Genomic DNA, 20318 nt, shown 5'->3' on the forward strand with positions numbered 1-20318 from the left:
TGGGGCCTGGGGAAGGGGGTGGCTGTAACTCCACGCCTTCTCACTGTTGCTCTGTGAGAAAGTGGGACCAGTGCTGCTGCTGGATCTCCCACTTTCTTAAGCAAAGACAAAATCAGCATATAAGATTTTTGTGAGAGCTGGGCTCTGAGCCAGACTCTCCAGGTTAGAATTCTGGCCAATCACTTAACCTCTTTGGGCAACAATTTCTGCCATCTGCAAAACAAGAGATAAATATTCCTGCCAAGACACACATCCTGATCGTAACTGCGGGAAAGTATGGGGGAAACCAGACTGAGGTAGCATTCTACAAAACCACAGGCCTGGACTCCAAAAATGTCAATGTTAGAAAGGACAAGAAAAGGCTGCTCCAAATTTAAAGCAACCAAAGAGATGTGACAAGTGACTGCAACACATGAGCCTGAAGGGAAAAATCATGGCTAGAAAGGACATGATCAGGACAAGTGGAAAAATGAACCCGAACGTCCCATTAAATGGTACTGCATCAATGTCAAATTTCCTGAATCCGATCAGTGAATTAAGGTTAGGGAGAAGAACATCCCTGGTTTTAGGAGGACGTATTTACACATGAAGGAAGGTATCTGCAACTAAGAGATGTGGGCTCGGGAGAGAAACACACAGCTCATCCTCCTCATTCACAGCTTCAGTATCTGCCAATCTCCTACTTGCTAGTTCAAACAGGCGCCACTCTGCCTTCTTGTCTCAGCCTTCCTAAACAAGTGTCCTTTTACCATTTAGGGCCACGCTTTTCACATTTGGTGCTTTTTGTTGGTGATTTTACCATTTTTAAAATTTGTTTTTAATTTTTATTTTAAGGAGGCTCCATGCCCAACATGGGGCTTGAACTACATGACTCTGAGACCAAGAGTCGCACGCTCCACCAACTGAGCCAGCCAGGCGCTCCAGTGATTTTGCTATTTAAAAAGAAGGCAGTGGGGCACCTGGCTGGCTCAGTTGGTGGAGCGTGCGACTCTTAGTCTCAGGGTTGTGAGTTCAAGCCCCATGTTGGGTGTAGAGATTACTTTTAAAAAAATAAAATCTTTAAAAAGAAGGCAGTGATGTGCCTTACAGAGAAAATGCCTCTTGGAAAAGCTTCATGTAGGTACAGGTTATTGTGCTGTTAGCCACAAGTGAGTTCATTGCTCATGAATCAACAATGTGTATTAAATAAGGCATCTTTAAATAGAAACGCACATGGGGTGCCTGACTGGCTCAGTTGGTAGAGCACACAACTCTTGATCTCGGGGTTGTGAGTCTGAGCCCCACGCTGTGTGCGGAGATTACTTAAAAATTAAAACAAAACAGAAACAGACAGAAACACATAAAACAAGGTTACCTACTGAATGCCTGGCAGAATATCATGACCAAAGGCTCATAGGAACCTAACCCCACAGGAGCAGTGGTTCGATATCCACTAATTCCTAGAACACAACCACTGTGAATGACAAGAATAGACTGTCTATGTATTTCAGTTACTATTCGTGCAACTTTTTTGTAGGTTTGAAAATTTTCAAAATCAAATGTTAAAAATTTTTTTTTGCTTAGAGGCTCACCTGATTGGGGCACCAGGAGAAATAATACCAGGCAGTCCAGACCCAACAAATACACACACAAGAGGTATCCCTTATGAGTATATTTATGTGCATGTGCACACGTGTGCATGCGCACACGCGCGCGCGCGCACACACACACACACACGACACTGAACGGGGAGGGAGGTCAAGACAGAAAAGACAAGAAGCATCCAAGTGGCACGGACACAGGGAGGAGGAGGGACAAAGGGAGCGTTTGTCCCCACTCTGGCTCCCACTGGTGGCCTCCTACCAGGAGGTGACCCCGAAGCTGGAAGAAGAGGAAGTGCTCATTCTCTCCGAGGAAAGTTTCAAAGTGCAGTCGTTTCTCTTAAAAGAAAAAGAAAAAAAGCCTCTTCCTCCACTCTCCGCCCCCTTACAAAAGCCCGATCCTCTGAGCTGGCTGTCCTTGAGGCCGGCGCAGGGCGAGGTCGTGGGGAGCGGCGCGAGGCCAGAGATCTGACGTGCCCGAGCCCAGGAGGGCTCACGCGTAGTGGCTGGCGGGTGTCAGGGGGTGATCCCCTCTGTGGTCCAGCTGGTCCTGCAGGCGGGCAAACTCGGCCAGCTCGTTGAGCTCCTGGAACTGTCGGTCCGTCTTATGGCTGACCAGTGAGCGGTAGAAGTGGACAGCAAAGACAATGAAGACCAGGCCAAAGGGGACCATGATGGTAGTGGAGGCGATGGCGGCAGCCTGGCCGGGGGTGATGCCACCTGTGCTGCCATTGACGCTGGCCACCGCACCGCCAGCCGTGGGCTTGCTGGTGGGCCGGGGCTGCCCCGGCTGCTTCTTGAGGGGCAAGAACTTGACCCAGCAGAGCAGCACAACCTCGGCCAGGAAGAGCAACGTGCCGATGACGGTGGAGAAGGCCCAGGCTAGCTCGATGTGGCGGTGCATGCGCTCATGGGGCGACTCCTTGACTGAGTTGAGGTTGTGCACGTTGCTCACCGCCTCGATGTTGGGCAGGATGCAGGTGCTGATCATGAGCGCAAACAGGTGCACGGCCACTAGCACTGTGGTGCAGGCGCTGAAGGCGATGAGCAGCCCCGGTGGGTAGTCATGGTCGGCGTCCAGCTGTACCTCCACCATCGCCACCTAGGGGGTAGGGGAGAGGCGGGCTGAGCGCCAGGACCGTCACGGCCCATAGAGCCGCACTCAAATCCTGGCTCCCCATCAAGCTCCCGGACGCTGGGCAAGTCACCTGGCCTCTCTGAGCCTCAGTTTCCTTATCTATATAGTGGGGATAACAGGACCCACTCACTCAGGGTTGAGAGAGTACTAGTGAAGATAGCAGGTTTGGAGTCCAGGCCGCCTGGATTTGAATCCCAGTTCTGCTACTTGCTAGCCACATGTCCATGGGAAAATCACTGAGCTCTCTTGAGCCTCAACTTCTTTATTTGTAAAAGCAAGATATCACAGTAGTTCATAGGATTATTTCAACGGTTAAGTGAGAGTGAGTCCCTGGTACATGGTAAACATCTCCCAAATAGTCACCACTGCTCCTAACACCCAGCCAGGTATTAAAAACCAACCACCACAAACAGTTAAGATGGTAAGTCTGATGTATATTTTACTATGATACCGTTTCATTAAAAAAAAAAAAAAAAAGAAGAAGAAGCAAGCAACCACTAACCACTCTCTCTGCTGGCCCCACATCTGTTCCCGAACACAGGCTTCTCCTTCATGCCCTGCTCCAGGGACAAGGAGAGGGGTGGGGTAGAGAGATGAAGGCCCTCCCAGGTCAGGCCCAGGCCCTTTCTGAGAACATAGTGCACCAACCAACAAGGAACGCTGAAGCTTCCTAGAAGACACAGAGCCCAGTGTTGTTACAGTGTGGCTGGCAAGCCCTGGGGCCATCTCCTCCCCCAGCCCCCCTAGCCTCTGCTCCGGGCCCCACAGCTGACGCACTAGCTGCTTCCCAGTTCCTGGAGACCTGTGGACCCAGGGTCATCAGGGGCACATTCTGGGCCTGCCACCTGATGCTTCTCACCTGGGCCCTTGCAGATCACCCCCATTTGAAGGAGCCGGCTCATCAGATCTGGGCCGGGAACTGCGGGCAGTGGGCACACTGCCAGGGTCTGCCTGCCCGGGCTGGAGGGACTGGGCCAGCAAGCGCCAATGACAATACCATTAAGCATAGTGACCCTTCATAAAGTGTTTGCTATGTATGTACCAGGCTCGGCGGGGGGGAGGGGGGTGTCCTATGCTGAGATGTATCCCCTCGCCCCATACCAGCCTACCCTGACCCCTCCTTATTCTTTTTTTTTTTTTAAGATTTTATTTATTTGAGAGAGAATGAGAGATAGAGAGCACGAGAGGGAGGAGGGTCAGAGGGAGAAGCAGACTCCCCGCTGAGCAGGGAGTCCGATGTGGGACTCGATCCCGGGACTCCAGGATCATGACCTGAGCCGAAGGCAGTCGCTTAACCAACCGAGCCACCCAGGCGCCCGACCCCTCCTCATTCTTGGGGTAGGGCTGGGCTCTTTCTTTCCCCACTAGCTCTCCTTCTGCCTGAATGCCTGGTCCTGTTTGCTTTCATTTCTTGTACCTCCCTGTATCCTTCCTTTGGCCTGGAAAGGCAGTGTGGGCCAGTGGTTGGGAGCACGGGCTCTAGAGCCACGCTGCCTGGCTTTGAACCTTGCCTCCTCTGCCCTTTCTTCGGCTACATGACTCTGGCAAGCTCCTTCAACTTTCTGGGCCTCGGTTTCCTTATCTGTAAAATGGGAATAACGGTACATGATCAGAGGATTGTTGTGAGGACTAAGTTGTTTGTAAGATACTTAGGTCCGTGTAAAATACTTAGAGCCTGGCACAGAGTAAACACTCAATAAAAGGGAGCTTTATTATTATTTTTCAGCTTAGAAACCTCATCTCCAAACCTACTACCTCTACATGGAATCCTCTGTGGTTTCTACCCTCCTGCTGGAGAGGTACGCTCGGAATGACAGAACAGCAAGGCCAAACTGGGGGCCTGAGTCCTGGTTCCAGAACCACCCCTGCTTCCTTGTTTGACCTTAGTCGAAACCCTCCCCTCTTATCTGTAAAAGGAGGGCACATGGCGAGATGAAGGTCACAGGGTAGAGCTGATGTGGGGTCTGACACCTTTGAGATCTGGTGAAAATAATGGATACCCTCCTTAGAACATCCAGGTGTGTGTGTGTGTGTGTGTGTGTATATATATATATATATATATATATATATATATATTCACAGGACTTTTCAGACAATTTCAACGAGATTCAGACTCTTGCCCTACACTTGCCACAACGGATGACCATATGAACAGTTCAGCCCAGGAGTTTTCCAACTCCTATAAACCTGGGGCAGTGCCATCAGGATTTCAACTCTTTTCTTAAGATCACTGGTGTTGGGATGCCTGGGTGGCTCAATTGGTTAAGTGTCTGCCTTTGGCTCAGGTCCTGATCCCAGGGTCCTGGGATCGAGCCCCACATCGGGCTCCCTGCTCCGCGGGAAGCCTGCTTCTCCCTCTCCCACTCCGCCTGTTTTGTGTTCCCTCTCTCGCTGTCTCTCTCTGTCAAATAAATAAATAAAATCTTAAAAAACAAAACAAAAAATAAATAAGACCACTGGTGGCCTAATGCCAATCCTGAGACTTCTTAGTACACACGGGTGAGGGCAGGCCACCAGGGCACATTGAGTTAAGGGACACATCCCAAGACCCCCTGGTCTCTGTCACCAGGCCTGCTGCCCATGCTGGAAAAGGGGGGCGCCCTCCAGCAATGCGCGCCTCCTGCTACCACCTCCCCACCCCGCCCCAGCACTTCCTCTTCCTGTTTTGGCCTGTTGCCCCAGAACCTGAAACCAGAGAAGGGACAAGCAGGAGAGCCCGCTGCTTGGCCGCCCCAGGTCCCCTGGCTAAATTTATTCACTCACTGGAAATGTCCACACCCATTAGGTACATCAGGCCCTGAGCTGAGCACTTGGGGGGGACGTACACAGGTAACTACTCTGTTCCCTTACAGAACAGATGATGTCTCCCCCTCTATGTAGCCGGGAAGAATGAATCGGTTCCTCCACTTAACAAAGCTGCTGGGTGACCCTGGACAGGTATTTCAACCTCTCTGTACCACATCTGTAAAATAAGGGCCTATTTATGGTTGTTGCAAGCATTCAATGAGCTAAAGGACATAAAGCCCTTAGAACAGGACCTGGCATATAGTGAGCTTAATAGAGTGTCAATGATTATGAGCAACGTCATTATTATTCTTTTACAAATGAGGAAACAGTCTCAGAGAGGTGAGGTCAGCTGTCCCAGGGGCTGTAAGAACTGCTACTAAGTGGGAGCTCTGAACTCAAGTCCACTTGGCTCTAAAGCCCAGGGATGATAGGAGTGCTTCTCCTGCATGGATGCTGCTACAGATCGAATGTTTATGTTCCCTCTAAATTCACACCTCGAAACCCTAACCCCCGGCGTGATGGTCCTAGGAGGCGGGGCCTCTGGGAGGTGGTGAGGACGTGAGGGTGGAGCCCTGCAAGCAGGATTGGTGCCCTTAAAAAAGAGAGCCTGGAGAACCCCTTGCCCCTCCTGGGGTGGGAGGGCACAGTGAGTAGACAGCAGCTCTGAGTCAGGAAGCCAGTCCCTCAACAGATTCTGACTCTGCTGACGCCTTGATCTTGGACTTCCAGCCTTCCGAAGTGTGAGGAAATAAATGTCTGCTGTTTATAAGCCACCCAGTCTGTCCGCCTGTTACAGCAGCGCAGACAAAGACAGTCACTGAGGAGACTGATGGATGAGGTCTTGACATGTAAGCATTTAACACAGAGCCAGACCACAGGAGGTGCTCAATCAATTTTAGTTGAAAAGAAAAGCAGGGGGCTTGAAGCAGAAGAGAAAGAGCCCCCCTGGGCTCTGGGCCAGCTCAGGTGGTAGAAATGCAGCTCTTGACCTCGGGGTCATGAGTTCGAGGCCCACGTTGGGTGTAGAAATTGATTAAATAAATAAAATTTAAAAAAAGAAATAAAAGAAGAATAACCCCTGGACACGGTCAGCTCAGGCTGGAGAGTATGGACCCCATGAGCCAAGGTTCTGCCCTCTGGGGTGGGTGACGAGGTTGGATCCCCACTCTGGGCCTGGTCTGCCCCAGCTCCAAACCTGGGGCATAAGGAGAAAGTGTGCCCCAAACCACACTGGGCCACATGGCTACCTCGGCAGGACAGAGACCATCTTTTCCATACCATGTGTCACAGTCACAGGATCCAGGACCAGAAATCATAGCTACTGGCACATACCCAGCCTGGGGACACCAGAACCCGCCAGCCTTCCCTAAGGTCTTTTATTTTATTTTATTTTTTTTTTTAAAGATTTTATTTATTTATTTGAGAGAGAGAGAGAATGAGAGATACAGAGCACGAGAAGGAAGAGGGTCAGAGGGAGAAGCAGACTCCCCGCTGAGCGGGGAGCCCGATGCGGGACTCGATCCAGGGACTCCAGGATCATGACCTGAGCCGAAGGCAGTCGCTTAACCAACTGAGCCACCCAGGCGCCCTTCCCTAAGGTCTTAAGCTGGGGAAAGGCTGGGCCCAGCAAAGCCTGAAATGCTGGGCACTCCAAAGAAGAGGAAAGGCCCGGCTGCCAAGCTCTGGAAGAAACCCCATCACCCTCACCACCAGCCCCAATAATTCCTGGGACTTTGACCATACCGGCCGGCTGTATGTACTGTTGCCACACTGGGGACCAAGTTCAGCACCATGGGGCTGCGGAAAGGTATAACGTGGAGAACGAACAGATGGCACGCGTCTTGGATCCTGGTAAAAACCATTCACGGGAATACGAGCCACTGTTTTTTCCAGAATGCTTCCCTCTTGGGAAATCCCCCCCCCGCCCCGGTTGGGAGAGTAAAGTCAAGGGGGCCTTGTGGAATCTGGCAGGCAACTCCCAGGGCCCCAGCTGAGTCCCAGAGAGATCGGATCAGATCAGATTGCAAGCAGCTTCGCAAGGTAAATATAGCCAGAGTGCTGGGCCCGTTAACCCAAAATAAACAGCTCCCAGCCAGCCAAGGGCCTGCTTGAACCTGGCCACATGAGGCCTAAAGGGACAGGAAGGATGAGAGACTGCCAGCCCCACCGCACGCTGGTCCACGGACCCTGCACAGGAGCCACTAGGATGCCAAGTTTTAAACATGAGCCAAGAAGAGGACCACGTGATTCTGCACAGGGTGAGGCCTGGCTGGCTTTGCCAGGCATTTGCCTGCTACACCCCAATACCAACCACCTCTCCTCAGTCCTGCTGGGCTCCATGGAGACCCCTGCCACCTGGCGCCTGGAAGTCCAGGCCCTTCGGAGGCAGCCCTCCCATGCCTGGCCCAACCCCAGCGGCCACAGTTGGGAGATCCAACTGTCCCTTTTCTAAGCCTGGGCTTCACTGTTCACTCTCTTAGGAGGGTGAGTGGCCGTGGCCTGGAACACAAGGGCCGCCGAGCAGTCACCCAGGGTCACCCGGAGCTGTCTGAGCCTGCCGGCCCTACCTCAAATGCAAACCATCTATTAAGAGATGATCGAGGCCTAGTCTAGTGGCTTACAAACTCTTTTTTTTTTTTCTTTTTACAAACTCTTTTGACCACTACAGTCCAGTACTCCAAATATTCTACAAATAGATAAACATTTATAACAGAAACAAAAGTTTCCCCAAACAATACTTCTCCTTAAAGGACGCTGATAGAGCCTATCCTTACAAGCAATGCACGCTGCTCTTTTGTTCCGTTCTTATTTCATTAAAAAAAAAAAAAAATGCTGGTTGCAAGTCACCAAATTTACCTCATAAGCCAAACAGTTTGAACCTGCAGGTTCTGGGGAGGACAGGCCTAGGCTTTCTAATTCCAGCGTCCTCAGGTTTTACCTTTCAAGTCATCCCCATTCTGGGGCCTCCCAGGTGAGGCCGGGACCACTCACCCATTGGTGGGAAATAGGTATTGAGAGCTTACTATGTGCTTGAAGCATCTTGAGGCTCCGCTGGAGAGAACACGGGAAGTAGGAAGGCAAAATCCCGGCCCCAGGGAGGATGGCAGGCCCTGAACATTTAGGCAAATGAGTATTTTCAGACTGTGATAAGTGTCCTTCCGTCCACGCTCCCCCACCAACCGCACTCACCAAACACGTCCTAAAGACGGAATCACATGACTTGATTCCCCCACTCTACTCTTATTTCCCTCTGTTTCCCCAGCATTCAGCACTGGGGCTTGTCCCTCTAGGGGTCAAAACATCACTGGAAGAAATAAATGAAGGTAAGACCCGATCTTCAGGTTATTTCAGCCCCATGTCTCTGACATCTCTGGTGGACCATCCTCAGCAATCCATCCGGAAGACTGCATCAGAACTTCCAATGACATTCATTTACTATTTAGCTCTTCCTTTCAACTTTTTGTGTTTTTATGTGTTTGTAATATACATATCATATTAAGGCATATCTCATTCATAAGGATACCGATACTGAGCCCACGACTAACATTTTTTTTTTGAGGGGTATGTGCTCAAAAATCTGGATGCTACTTAGACCAGGGGTTGGCAAACCGTGGCCTCTAGACTGCAGTTTTTGTAAATAAAGTTTTATTGACACGCAACCAAACCCATTCATTTCCCTATCCTCTGTGGCTGTTTTCCAGCTAAAATGGCAGAACTGAAGGATGCCTGGGTGGCTCAGTCGGTTAAGTGTCTGCCTTCGGCTCAGGTCATGATCCCAGGGGCCTGGGATTGAGCAAGAAGCGGGCTCCTTGCTCAGCAGGGAGCCTGCCACTCCCCCTGCTTGTGCTCTCTCGCTCTCTCCCTCTCTGACAAATAAATAAAATCTTAAAAAAAAAAAATTAAATGGCAGAGTTGAGTAGTTTACCACCAAGACTGTGTGGCTTGTAAACCTGAAAATATTTACTATCTGGCCCTTTACAGAAAAAGCTGGCTGATTTCTGGGTTAGACCAATGCTCAAAAACCAAAGAGGGCTGGCTGCCAAATCACAGTCCAAGATCCTCCTCTGAAGAAAAGAGTCTGTGGTCCTACCAGTCTGTGACATTCCTTCTGGGGAGTATACTAAGGCTACCCAAGGGGTGCCTGGCTGGCTCAGTCGGTGGAATGTAGGACTCTTGATCTCAGAGTTGTGGGTTCGAGCCCCAAGTTGGGTGCAGAGATTAAAAATAAAATAAAATTAAATTTGGGGCACCTAGGTGGCTCGGTCGTTAGGCGTCTGCCTTTGGGTCAGGTCAAGATCCCAGGGTCCTAGGCTGGAGCCCCACATCGGGCTCCCTGCTCAGCAGGAAGCCTGCTTCTCCCTCTCCCACTCCCCCTGCTTGTGTTCCCTCTCTCACTGTGTCTCTGTCAAATAAATAAATAAAATCTTTACAAAAATTAAAAAAACATTTATGAAAGGCTACCCTGAAGTCCCATTAGAGAGAAACCTGGTGGCTTTTGTTTACACCCTTCTCAGTTTTACTTCTCCAAGGGACCCCACCCCAACTCCAAACACTGATTTCCATCACGCCTCCTTGAGAAACCCTAGAGTTTTCCTTTGCCAGCCCTGAACCCAACAACCAACAGAACTCAACAGGGCTCCCAGCTGAAAATTCCAGAAATTCATGACAGGCACTTGCGAAGTTTTACAAAAGGCTTCTCAGCTAGGCAGGGAGCTCCTTCCCCTTGGGACATTCGACAAATTTCCATTTATAAACAGCATGGAGTGCAAAACCCCACATCTGGAAGGATTCAAAAGCCCAGCTATCAACCAGCTACAGCAGCCAGAGGGCGGTTAAGTAGAAATGGTTCCAAGTCAGACCTACCAGTTCTTGAATTCTACTAGCTGGGTAGCTTAACCTCTATGTTTCTATGAGACTTAGGTTTTTTTAGCTTTGGGCTTTTGTTTTGTTTTGTTTTAAAGATCTTATTTATTTGACAGAGAGGAAGAGAGAGAACATAAGGGGGGAGTGGCAGGGAGAGGGAGACAGAGAAGCAGACGCCAATGAGCAGGGAGCCCGACTCGGGTCTCAATCCCAGGACCCCGGGATCATGACCCGAGCTGAAGACAGATGCTCAACCGACTGCACCACCCAGGCACCCCTTAGCTTTTGTTTTTGTTTTTAGATTTTATTAATTTATTTGAAAGAGTGACAGAGAGAGCACGAGCAGGAGGAGGGGCAGAGAGAGAGGGAGAAGCAGACTCCTCACTGAGCAGAGAACACCCCTCCCACCCCGTCCCCCATCAAGACCTGAGCTGAAGTTAGATGCTTAACCAACTAAGCCACCCAGGTTGCCCTAAACCTTAGTTTTTCTATCTATAGTACATATCTTTAAGAGTTGAACTAAGGATTAAATAAGAATGAAAGAAAAGGGTCCAGGCTCATGCCTCGAAATTAGTAAAGAGTAACATCATCAACATCATCAAGATTATTCTAGAATTCATCAAGTAACTCTTCCCCTTTAAAACCTTGCACGGCTCCTTACTGCCTACGTAAGAATTCAGACTTGTGAAAGTCAGAAGGCCCTCCCTGTAACATCTTCCCTGACCACATTCACCTTTCTCATCTACTCCTTACACACCCTCAACTCCAGCCACACCAGTCCTGCTGCCTCTCCCTGAGACCCTAAATTTCTCATCTTTATAACTTTGTTCCCAGGTGCCTGGGTGGCTCAGTTGGTTAAGCGACTGCCTTCGGCTCAGGTCATGATCCTGGAGTCCCGGGATCGAGTCCCGCATCGGGCTCCCTGCTCAGCAGGGAGTCTGCTTCTCCCTCTGACCTTCCTCCCTCTCATACTCTCTCTCTACCATTCTCTCTCTCTCTCAATAAATAAATAAAAATCGGGCGCCTGGGTGGCTCAGTCGTTAAGCGTCTGCCTTCGGCTCAGGTCATGATCCCAGGGTCCTGGGATCGAGTCCCACATCAGGCTCCCTGCTCAGCAGGAAGCCTGCTTCTCCCTCTCCCACTCCCCCTGCTTGTGTTCCTGCTCTCGCTGTCTCTCTCTGTCCAATAAATAAATAAAATCTTAAAATAAATAAATAAATAAATAAATAAATAATTAAATAAAAATCTTAAAAAAAAATAACTTTGTTCCCAATCCTTCCTCTGATCAGAGGGCTCTTCCTCAAGCCCTAACTCTACCACCTCAAGGTTTGGCTGGAATCTAAATGAGTTAACCTTTTAAAGCAGTCCCATGAGAACAAGGGTGAGCTAGATTCCTGAAAACCCGGGCCAGGTACATTCTAAGTGCTTTGCAAATACTAACTCAATGAATCCTCACACCAAGCCTATGAGGTAGGTACTACTATTATCCCCATTTTACAGGTAAGGAAGCCCCAAGGCCCAGAGACATTAAATAACTTTCCCAGGATCTTGGGGTTTTAAGCGGTAGAGCCGGAATTTGAACTCAAGTTGTCTGGCTTCAGTCCTTGTTCTTTGCTCATACAGGAGCCTCCCAGCTCTCTCCTCCCACTCTGATAAGTCCACTTCCACAGCTAATGGGGCCACACGAGGGTCAAGGGCTCTGAAGCTCACCAGCCAAGTAACTTCGGGCAAGTTTTTCAGCTGGGAGAAGCACCTTCCCTCACCAGGCTGTGTGAAGATCACAAGAGACGGTACAAGTAAAAACACTTAGCACAATGTCTGGCCTATGACAAGAGCCCAAGCAACAAAAGCAATGATTACTATTCGTAATTAGCCGTGAGTAGAAACAGTAATTTCTCACTCGTCTCCATGCCCCCTGAACTCTGAACATATCCCAGAGGCTCAATGTCTTAGGATTTCAGCTATTCCCTCCAACTAATTTTCACAGAAATTCCAAGCAACTTCTGAAGCCGCTCTGGAACCTGGGAACAAAAGGGTGCTGGCGGGCGGAGAACTTGAGGAGGCAGATAATCCAAAAATAATTGATCCCAGGTCGTGGAAAGCATTTTGTTTACAGCAGCAGGCTGACCTTCCCAATTATCTTCTACTTAGGCTAATGTTACAGCCTGCCCTCTCCAGCAAACCAAGACTGCCAGTGGGCTCACCATGGTCCTGCACAACACGGGGTCGGGCCGAGGGGGCTGCCTCTCATGGAGATAAACTGAGGCATAGATGACCCGAGTCATAGCCCACGAGGGTACCTACGGCTCAAGAAGCACCTGCAGGATGCTAACCACATGCTACATCAAGGGCCCCTGGTTTTGGAGTCTGGATGCTGAGCCCAGCAAAGGCCTGTTGTTTCTAGAAATGCCATCAGGAGTGGGACTCGTCTGCAGACTAGAGGGTCCCGCTAAGGTGTATATGATCAGACCCTGAAAATTCCTCTACCTCTTGTGGGCCCAACTGGGACTCATAATGAATCCTCACGCAAGTCCATGGCACAGCGGGATATGTGGATGTGTCTCCCCTTTGTCCACATGAGAAAACTGGCTCCAGAGCAGAGAGCCGCTCATCTGAGATCCCACAGCCTATCTTGCCAGCACATCAGGGCACCCGGCCAGGCCTTTTCACCCACGAGCCAGGGGAGTCTCTCAATCCCTCCAGGCTCTTGGGAGACCCTCCCTCAATCTCACCTGCTGAACAGGTGAGACTGGCAGCCTTGCCAACTCTCCCACTGTTAGAGATCAGAGGTCACATCAGTGCGTCTCTGGTTTTCCAGGTCTCTAGGAAGGAAGCCCTCTGGGGGCAGGAAGTTGGTTGTGCTGACTCACTGGCCATGGGAGAGTAGTCCAGGAAACTCGCTCACTCTGTTTCCACGGTGCTGGGTCGTGTGGCACCCCTTCCTCTCAGAGGCTCACTCGCCAGGCTGGGTGTCTGTTGTGGGGGGTGGCGCACAGGCAGACCTGCCTGCCTCTCGGATCTGTCTGTCCCCCCCAACTCCTTTTCTCCCACAGATTTACAGACTCACAGCAAACACAGCTACCCTCTTATAACTGCTTCCCCAGAATGGAGGCTGTGATGGGATTCAGCCCCTCCCTGCCAGAGGAACTTTGGGGAGTTCATCTGCTGAGCCAGGAAGCCTTCTCCACCCTGGCCAGGGAAAATAAACGTCCCCAAGATACACTCTGGGTGAGCCAAGGCCCACCCAATGCCACTGCCTACCCCCGCTTCCTGACTTCCTGCAGTTTTCAGCAGGAGGAAGGGGAAGGTGCCATCTGATTAGGAGGCTGGCTTCTCGAGGACAAAGACAACTCCAGAGGGCAGGAAAGTGCCACCCATCAGATCCTCACTTCTCCTGGAGTGGGAAGGGGCCTGGGCAGCTCTGAATTGATGACCCCAAGAAAAAGGGGAACAGGTGTGCCACCATCTTCAACCCCGAGCACAGCTGTGAAAAGCTAATGGTGTCACTCCCTGCCCCTAAACTAACATTTTATTTTGCTTAGCTTTCCTGCTCTCTTATTTCCTAGGAGACGTGGTCCGAACATGTCCCTGGCTGCACACTGATCAGAACTCCATACGCCACAAAAGGCCTAAGTGCCCAAGACAATTCTGGCTGCCAGCAGACTCAGGTTCAAATCCTGCTCTAGCAGACTAGCTGTATGGCCTTGGGAAGGTCCTGTGGCAAAACCACCTCAAAGGGTGCTTGAGGAGTTAGTGTGAAAGTTTAGGGGACCTCAACAATGCTTAGTACAGGGTGAGTGATTGGTAAATGGTCAGCTAGTCTTAGAGAGTCTTCAGGTAAAGGCAGAAACTAGTCTCAAGGGTTTGGGACTGACAGAACAGAATTCCATCATATGATCTAAACCAAAAACTAGTGTGCCACTCCTTTACACAAACACAGATTCTCTCATCCCCTCTCAAGGGCTTCCTCGATTTAATTCTTTTTTTTTTTTAAGATTTTATTTATTTATTCATGAGAGAGAGAAAGAGGCAGACGGAGAAGCAGGCTCCCAAGGAGCAGGGAGCCCAATGCGGGACTCGATCCCAGGACCCTGGGATCATGACCTGAGCCGAAGGCAGACGCTTAACCATCGGAGCCACCCAGGCGCCCCCTCAATTTAATTCTTAAAGTCAGAGATACTTCTAAGCAGCAGCCTTCATGTACTGATTCAGAAGTCAAGATCCAGAGAGAAATGCATGAGGTCACACAGGCTGCAAGGGGAGAACTAGGAGAGCTCTTCCCCAACCCCCATCACCCGGCTTTTTCACTGAGGCCGTGTGCTCTGGGCCCGCTCAGGCCCTCTAAGAAGTTCAGGCCGCACTGGCCCACTTGTTTGTAGAACACAGGGAGAGTACCAGACACACTCCCAAGAAAACACGAGGGTGCAGCCACTCCCTCCCTCAAGGCCAAGGGCTTAGCTCACTCACTGGGGAGGCACGAGCGCTCTGGGCTAGAAACCTTGGGAGAGGAGGGCAGACCCCTCACACACGCTGGTGTCACACGGTGATCATCATGAATTGTTCTGCAGGCCCTGCTGGGGAACACTCCAGGCCTGAAGGCACCCTTAGGAGCAATTCTCCGCCCAACCTGCAGCTTCACGAACGCCACCCCTCAGAGGCCTGTTTCTCACTCCAGCCCAGCCTGGCATGGGAAGAGGAAACGATGTCTGCCCGCCACCCCCATCAGTTGAAAGCCCATTCAAGGGGAACATGTCCCACCCCCTCCCCCACACCCCGTGACTCAGTGCAAGTTTCTGGAGAAGAAACTGAGGGTGGAGAGTGGTTGTCAAAACCCTAGGGTGAGGCTCTCGGAAAATGCAGTGGGAGAAAGTGTCAGGAAATCCCCTCTACTAGGTGATAAAAGGACATGCCCAATACCTTTTGCCCTCAAGTGTGGAGTCAGAAGAAAGACAGCTCAGGGGTCGACTCCTCCTCCCCACCTCCTGACACCTGCTCCCACGGAGATGAGACCCTTTATGTCCTTCCTTTGCCCCTGAACATATGTGGGGCTGTCTTCTTACAGATCTACTTCAAAGATCCTGCTGTTTCTCTCCACTTGCTGCATCAAAGTTGCCCATCTGAAGGCACCTGAGCCCCCCAACCCTGGACATTTGTCTAACACCCAATCTCCCACACCAGATGTCGCTTGTCGCCCACCTCTCCTCGGGTCCAGTACCTCGGCCCCCTTCAGCGTCCACGACACCTTTCTCCCAGATCTTCCCCGCACCCCCAGCTCGCCCGGCCCGCCTGGCCTGCTCCCTGTGGGCCCCGTCGGGGCTGCGGGCGGGAGCGTCCAGGACTGGAGAGGGGGCAGGGTAGGGCGGCCCGAGCTCACCATGGCGAAGCCGGAGAGCAGAGCAGAGGTCCGGCTGGAGGCTTTGAGCTTGGCGCGGCTCAAGTAGAGCTTGCGCCAGGACAGCGCCTGCATCGAGTGCTCGTTGAGGCTCATCACCTCGGAGTAACTCTGACCGATCCAGTCCGGGTAGGTAACGGCGGCTGGCGGTGGCGGCGACCCCGGGGGCTCTCCGTCCCCGCTGCGGCGGCGGCTCCGGCGGCTGCCGCTGGTGGTGCTGCCGCCGGTGAGGGGAAGCTCGGGGCTGTTGCTGTTCGGGGGCGGGGCGGGCTCCGGATGCATGGAGCACGATGCAAAGGCGCGGGCCGGCCCGGGCTCCTGCGAAGGCAGCGGCCCCCACCCTCCGCCGCACCTCCGCCTCCGCCTGAGGCAGCCGCCGCCTGCCCCCCGCGCGCCCTGACCCGGCCGGCCGCCGACAACGAGAAAGGAGGTCGACGAAGCGGCTGCTGCACCGGCTCGCAGGCCCGCCGCGCCGCTTGCAAAAGCCCGGGGCAGCCCCGATGCGAGCCTGCGCGCTAGCCAGCGTCCAAGATCCCTGGCCCTGGCTCGGCGCGCGCTACGATTGGCCACCGCCTCGGGTTGATTAGCATACGCCCCGGGTCCATTCCTGACACCCCGCCCACGAGGAGGTGGGCGGTGCAGGAGCGAGTCATGTGACTCGTATCCTCGGACGGCACCGCCCACCGTCTCTGGCGAGGCTCTCTGAACGCTCGCGCCTCTTCCTGGAAGCTCTCTAGGCCCTTGGGGCCTCGCGGCGCTCTTGCTGCCCGCGCCTCCCATCTCCTCAGCTGCTCCGATGGCCCTTCGACCGGAGCTCGGACTCCTTGGTCGGGCCGCCTGAGGTCACCTCTTGGTGCCTCCTGAGGCCCATTCCCCCTTGGATCTATGTGGCTCAAGGTCTGGGGGGAAAAAGCGGCCTGAGATCCAGAGTTCGTTCAGTCTACTTACTGAGCAACTACCTGATGCCAACACTGTTCTGATCTTTGAGGGGGGCGTGGTGATCAGGATCCCCAGGACAAAATCCCCTGCCTTCACGGAGCTTACATTCGAGAGGGGAGGCACACAAACACCAAGGAGTAAATTATAATAGTCTAGGTGATAAATGTATAGAAAAAATAAAGCAGGGTAAAGGGGGTGAGTAGTGCAGGGGTTGCAATTTGTAAAGATTATTTGAGAGAGCGCGAGCGTGGGGGGGAGGGGCAGAGGGAGAGAGTCCCAAGGGGACTCAGCTGAGCTGAGCATGGACCCTGACAGGGGACATGATCTCACGACCCTGAGTTCACTACCCTGTGGAAACCAAGAGTCAGATGCCTGACCTCCTGGGCCACCCAGGCGCCCCGTGGGGGTTGTAATTTTAATTTTAGAATGCTCTGGGCAGGGATTTTTTTTGTCTGTTTTGTTCAATTTGTTCATTTAATGGTTCATCAGAGTCTGCTGTAAATAGCCCAGCTTGCACCCAATATTTTTTTATATTTTTTTGAATGAATGAATGCTCAAACCCATTCAGCAAGTGTTTACTGAGCGTCTATTAATTAAGTGCGAGGCTAAGGGATTCCGGGAAAATGGTAACCTTCATGGTCTCTTATATTTTAGTGGGGACAATAGGCAATAAATAAGTTTATGCTTTTCTAACTTGGTCACGTTTGAGATGAGACCTGAAGCAGCGATGCAAAGAGCCAGGAACCTGCCTTCCCGGAGAAGGGAACAGTAAGTGCAGAGACCCTGAAGAGCAATATCTGGCTGCTGGAGCATTAGGATGGCGATTTAGCTGGGGAATAGTGAAGGGCAGAGGTGAGGTGGGGTTAGAGTCCTAGGCTTAAGACTGTTCCTTAGGATGTGAGCTCCAGGGGGCAGGGACATTTACTGTCGGTTTCAAAACTCTACCAGTATCTAGAATAGCTCTTGGCACATAGGCAGCGTTCAGTAAGCATCTGTTGAATGAATAAGTGTGGGAGAGACAGGAATGAGTGAAGCTCATAATTAGCCCAGTCAAATCACAAGCAGGAGGCATTCCAGGTCAGCGATGGTGAAATTTAACTCTTGTCACCACTAGAGAGCGCCCCTCCACCCCCCCCCACCCCCCCCACCCCCCACATTATGGGATAAACCTGAAGGCCCCTTCCTCCCCAAAGTCTCTGGGATTCCTCAGAGGCCATTCTGGGAGTTTTCATGAACACTAGGAAAATTGGAATTTGAAATCTCCCCTCACTGGGCTTGTTTCTTGGATGGCCTTTGTACTACTTATTACTCTTTCTACTTAACCAACTGTGTTCAAAAACCATCTCTAAAGAGAGACCTTCCCTTTCTGTCTAAAGTGTCCCCCGTTTCACGTTCTATCACCTCACCCTATTTTATTTCTTTTGTAGTTCTGATTACTACAGTATCTGAAATCACCTACTTTATTTATGTATTGACCTGTTTGTCCATGTCCCCCACCCCAGCTGATGAGCACCCTGAGATCAAAATTCATATCCTTTTAAATCACTTCTCCAACACCCCCATGGACTCTCATGGGGTTAGACACACCGGAAACTCCCAAAAGGAGCATGTTCAATGAATAAGATAATGAAACGTGCTTGGGTCTGAGGAATCCTTGCTCAGACAGAAGTGGGTATACACAACATTTGGAAGCTGATGGGGCCTGAGGGAGGCCAGGTCTGAAAGGGGAAGAGGCTGGAAGCTGGAAGGAGAGATTTGCTGATTTAGAGGAAACAATGGGATCTGGGAGTAGCAGCTCAGCAGGGGGCTTTGGGGCTGGGAAGAAGCCAAGTTTCCCTTCTCCAACTCCTCCATCATGCCCCTCCCCCCCTCCTTCTAATTCTCTGCGCTTTGAATCCTACCATATGCACCGAGCAGAAAAAATAAAAATATTATCCAGACTTGGAGGGGAGGCATCTGAGCAATTCCTGCTTCCAGCCCTTGGCCCTAGAGCCTGGAAAGGGCCTATGGTTAGTAACCTTTCCCCACCCTTGCTAGAAACAGCTGGGACCTGAGATGCACCAACTCCATCCCAAACTAACCATTGGAGAGTTAGTTTTGGAACCCCAGCTGCCCATCCCCGCAGTGCCTCCAAACACCATATACGGCTCCCTCTAGTGGCCAGGGAGGTGTGCTCTCAGGCTTTGGGGGTTTATATCCAAAAAACCCAAATAGAATTTTTCAGTCAATTCTGTGCTTGAGTGTATAGAGATCCAACTGAAAGGGCTGCTGCAACCCGCCCCATCCCTGGGGCTAGTGGGCACGGCCCAGGGCTGAACAAAGATGCCTTTGGAGACGGATAGCAAGCTTCCCATAACATAGGGTGAAAAAAATTTGACACTTAAGTAGTACTTACCTGGGGAGTCTGGGGGGCTCAGTGGGTTAAGCGTCTGCCTTTGGCTCAGGTCATGATCCCAGGATCCTGGGATGGAGCCCCACATCAGGATCCCTGTTCAGTGGGGAGTCTGCTTCTTCCTCTGCCTTCCACCCTGCCCGCTTGTGCTCCCGCTCCCTCTCTCTCAAATAAATAAATAAAATCTTTTTTTTAAATCTAGAGAGAGTGCACACAAGCAGGGGGAGCTTTTATTATATTGAATATATTATATTCAACTCCGGAATTTCTTACAACGACGCATGGTATTAATATCACCATTTGACAGCATACACCATTTACATTTACACATTTACACATGGAAATGTGCAGAAAACCAGTAAGTAGGACATTAAACCCAGTTGGTGAGTCTTCGGAATCTGGGGCTTAACCACCACCAAAGTCATACCTGCCCCTGCATCTCCGGAGATATTTTGTTAAAATGCAAGTTACTACGGCCCACCCAAGCAGTTTAGGCTTAGCAAGTTCTTCAGGCAAAGTTTGAGAACCACTGAACTAGATGGGCCTTAGTTTTTAAGTACTTTTAGGGTTTTACAATTGGTTTTGCCAATGTTCCCTTGGTCACCCAGTTGCAGCGTGACCTTGGGCAAATTACTTAACCTCTCTGAGCCCCCAATCCTCTTAGCAAAAATGGAGATATTACAAATACCTATTCATGGACCCTGAATTTGGACACCTAGTTGCTTTTCACAGGTAGGTTTTTGAGGGATAAATCTGATGCCCAGCTGAAGAGGAACCCTCCTGCCCTTTCTTGTCCAATAAGGCCTCAAAGGACTGTCCACTTTCATTTCAGTTTGTGTGTTTATTTACTAAGTAGGCTCCATGTCCAATGTGGGGCCTGAACTCACAACCCTGAGATTGAAAGACATATGCTCTACCAGCTGAGCCAGCCAGGCACCTCTTATTTCAGTTTAAAAAGAGAATACTTTATTGGAGCCCATCATGGTTGCTTGCTTCTGTTCACTTCCTTCTCTCATCTATGCCTTTCCCTCTGACTGCTCTAAGGCTTAAAACCCCTAAATTAGGGGCACCTGGGTGGCTCAGTCAGAAGAGGATGTATCTCTTGATCTAGCAGTCATGAGCTCAGGCCCCACATTAGGTGTAGAGATTACTAAAAATAAACTTAAAAAAAAACCACCCTAAATTAATCATAATAAAAAATAATAATAAATAATAAAAAGCCACCAT

The 20318-nt window shown here is 51.0% G+C and overlaps 2 protein-coding genes across 8 annotated transcripts in view; one reads left to right on the forward strand and one right to left on the reverse strand.

Annotated features, from left to right (window-relative positions):
* Positions 1-15519, forward strand: part of MORN3 (MORN repeat containing 3) — a 30432-nt gene extending 14913 nt beyond the window's left edge. For 2 of the 7 annotated variants that reach the window (XR_003516850.2, XR_003516853.2), the window contains 4 exons: positions 5571-5655; positions 13422-13596; positions 13935-14036; positions 14937-15519. The gene's annotated coding sequence lies outside the window, so the exon portion shown is untranslated. Of the gene's footprint in view, positions 1-4444; positions 4728-5570; positions 5656-13421; positions 13597-13934; positions 14037-14936 lie in introns of those variants that run through there. The other 5 variants (XR_003516849.2, XR_003516851.2, XR_003516852.2 and 2 more) reach the window with 5 other exon arrangements.
* On the reverse strand, positions 991-16261 carry ORAI1 (ORAI calcium release-activated calcium modulator 1). The gene is made up of 2 exons (XM_027575684.2): positions 15743-16261; positions 991-2682 (listed from the first exon to the last, which is right to left on the reverse strand). Exons 1-2 carry the CDS (start codon positions 16040-16042, stop codon positions 2074-2076), a joined length of 909 nt encoding a protein of 302 aa, XP_027431485.1. The 5' UTR covers positions 16043-16261; the 3' UTR covers positions 991-2073.
* Between the last annotated feature and the right edge of the window lie 4057 nt (positions 16262-20318).

The sequence above is a fragment of the Zalophus californianus genome, chromosome 14 (genome assembly GCF_009762305.2).
Source record: "Zalophus californianus isolate mZalCal1 chromosome 14, mZalCal1.pri.v2, whole genome shotgun sequence".
Taxonomy (NCBI): Eukaryota; Metazoa; Chordata; class Mammalia; order Carnivora; family Otariidae; genus Zalophus; species Zalophus californianus.

Bases quoted from the DNA above. Each gene is read 5' to 3' on its own strand.
- ORAI1 (XM_027575684.2), bottom strand. From the start codon at position 16,042: ATGCATCCGGAGCCCGCCCCGCCCCCGAACAGCAACAGCCCCGAGCTT. The intron at 2,683-15,742 runs GTGAGCTCGGGC...CCTACCCCCTAG, and splicing joins TGCTCTCCGGCTTCGCCATG to GTGGCGATGGTGGAGGTACA.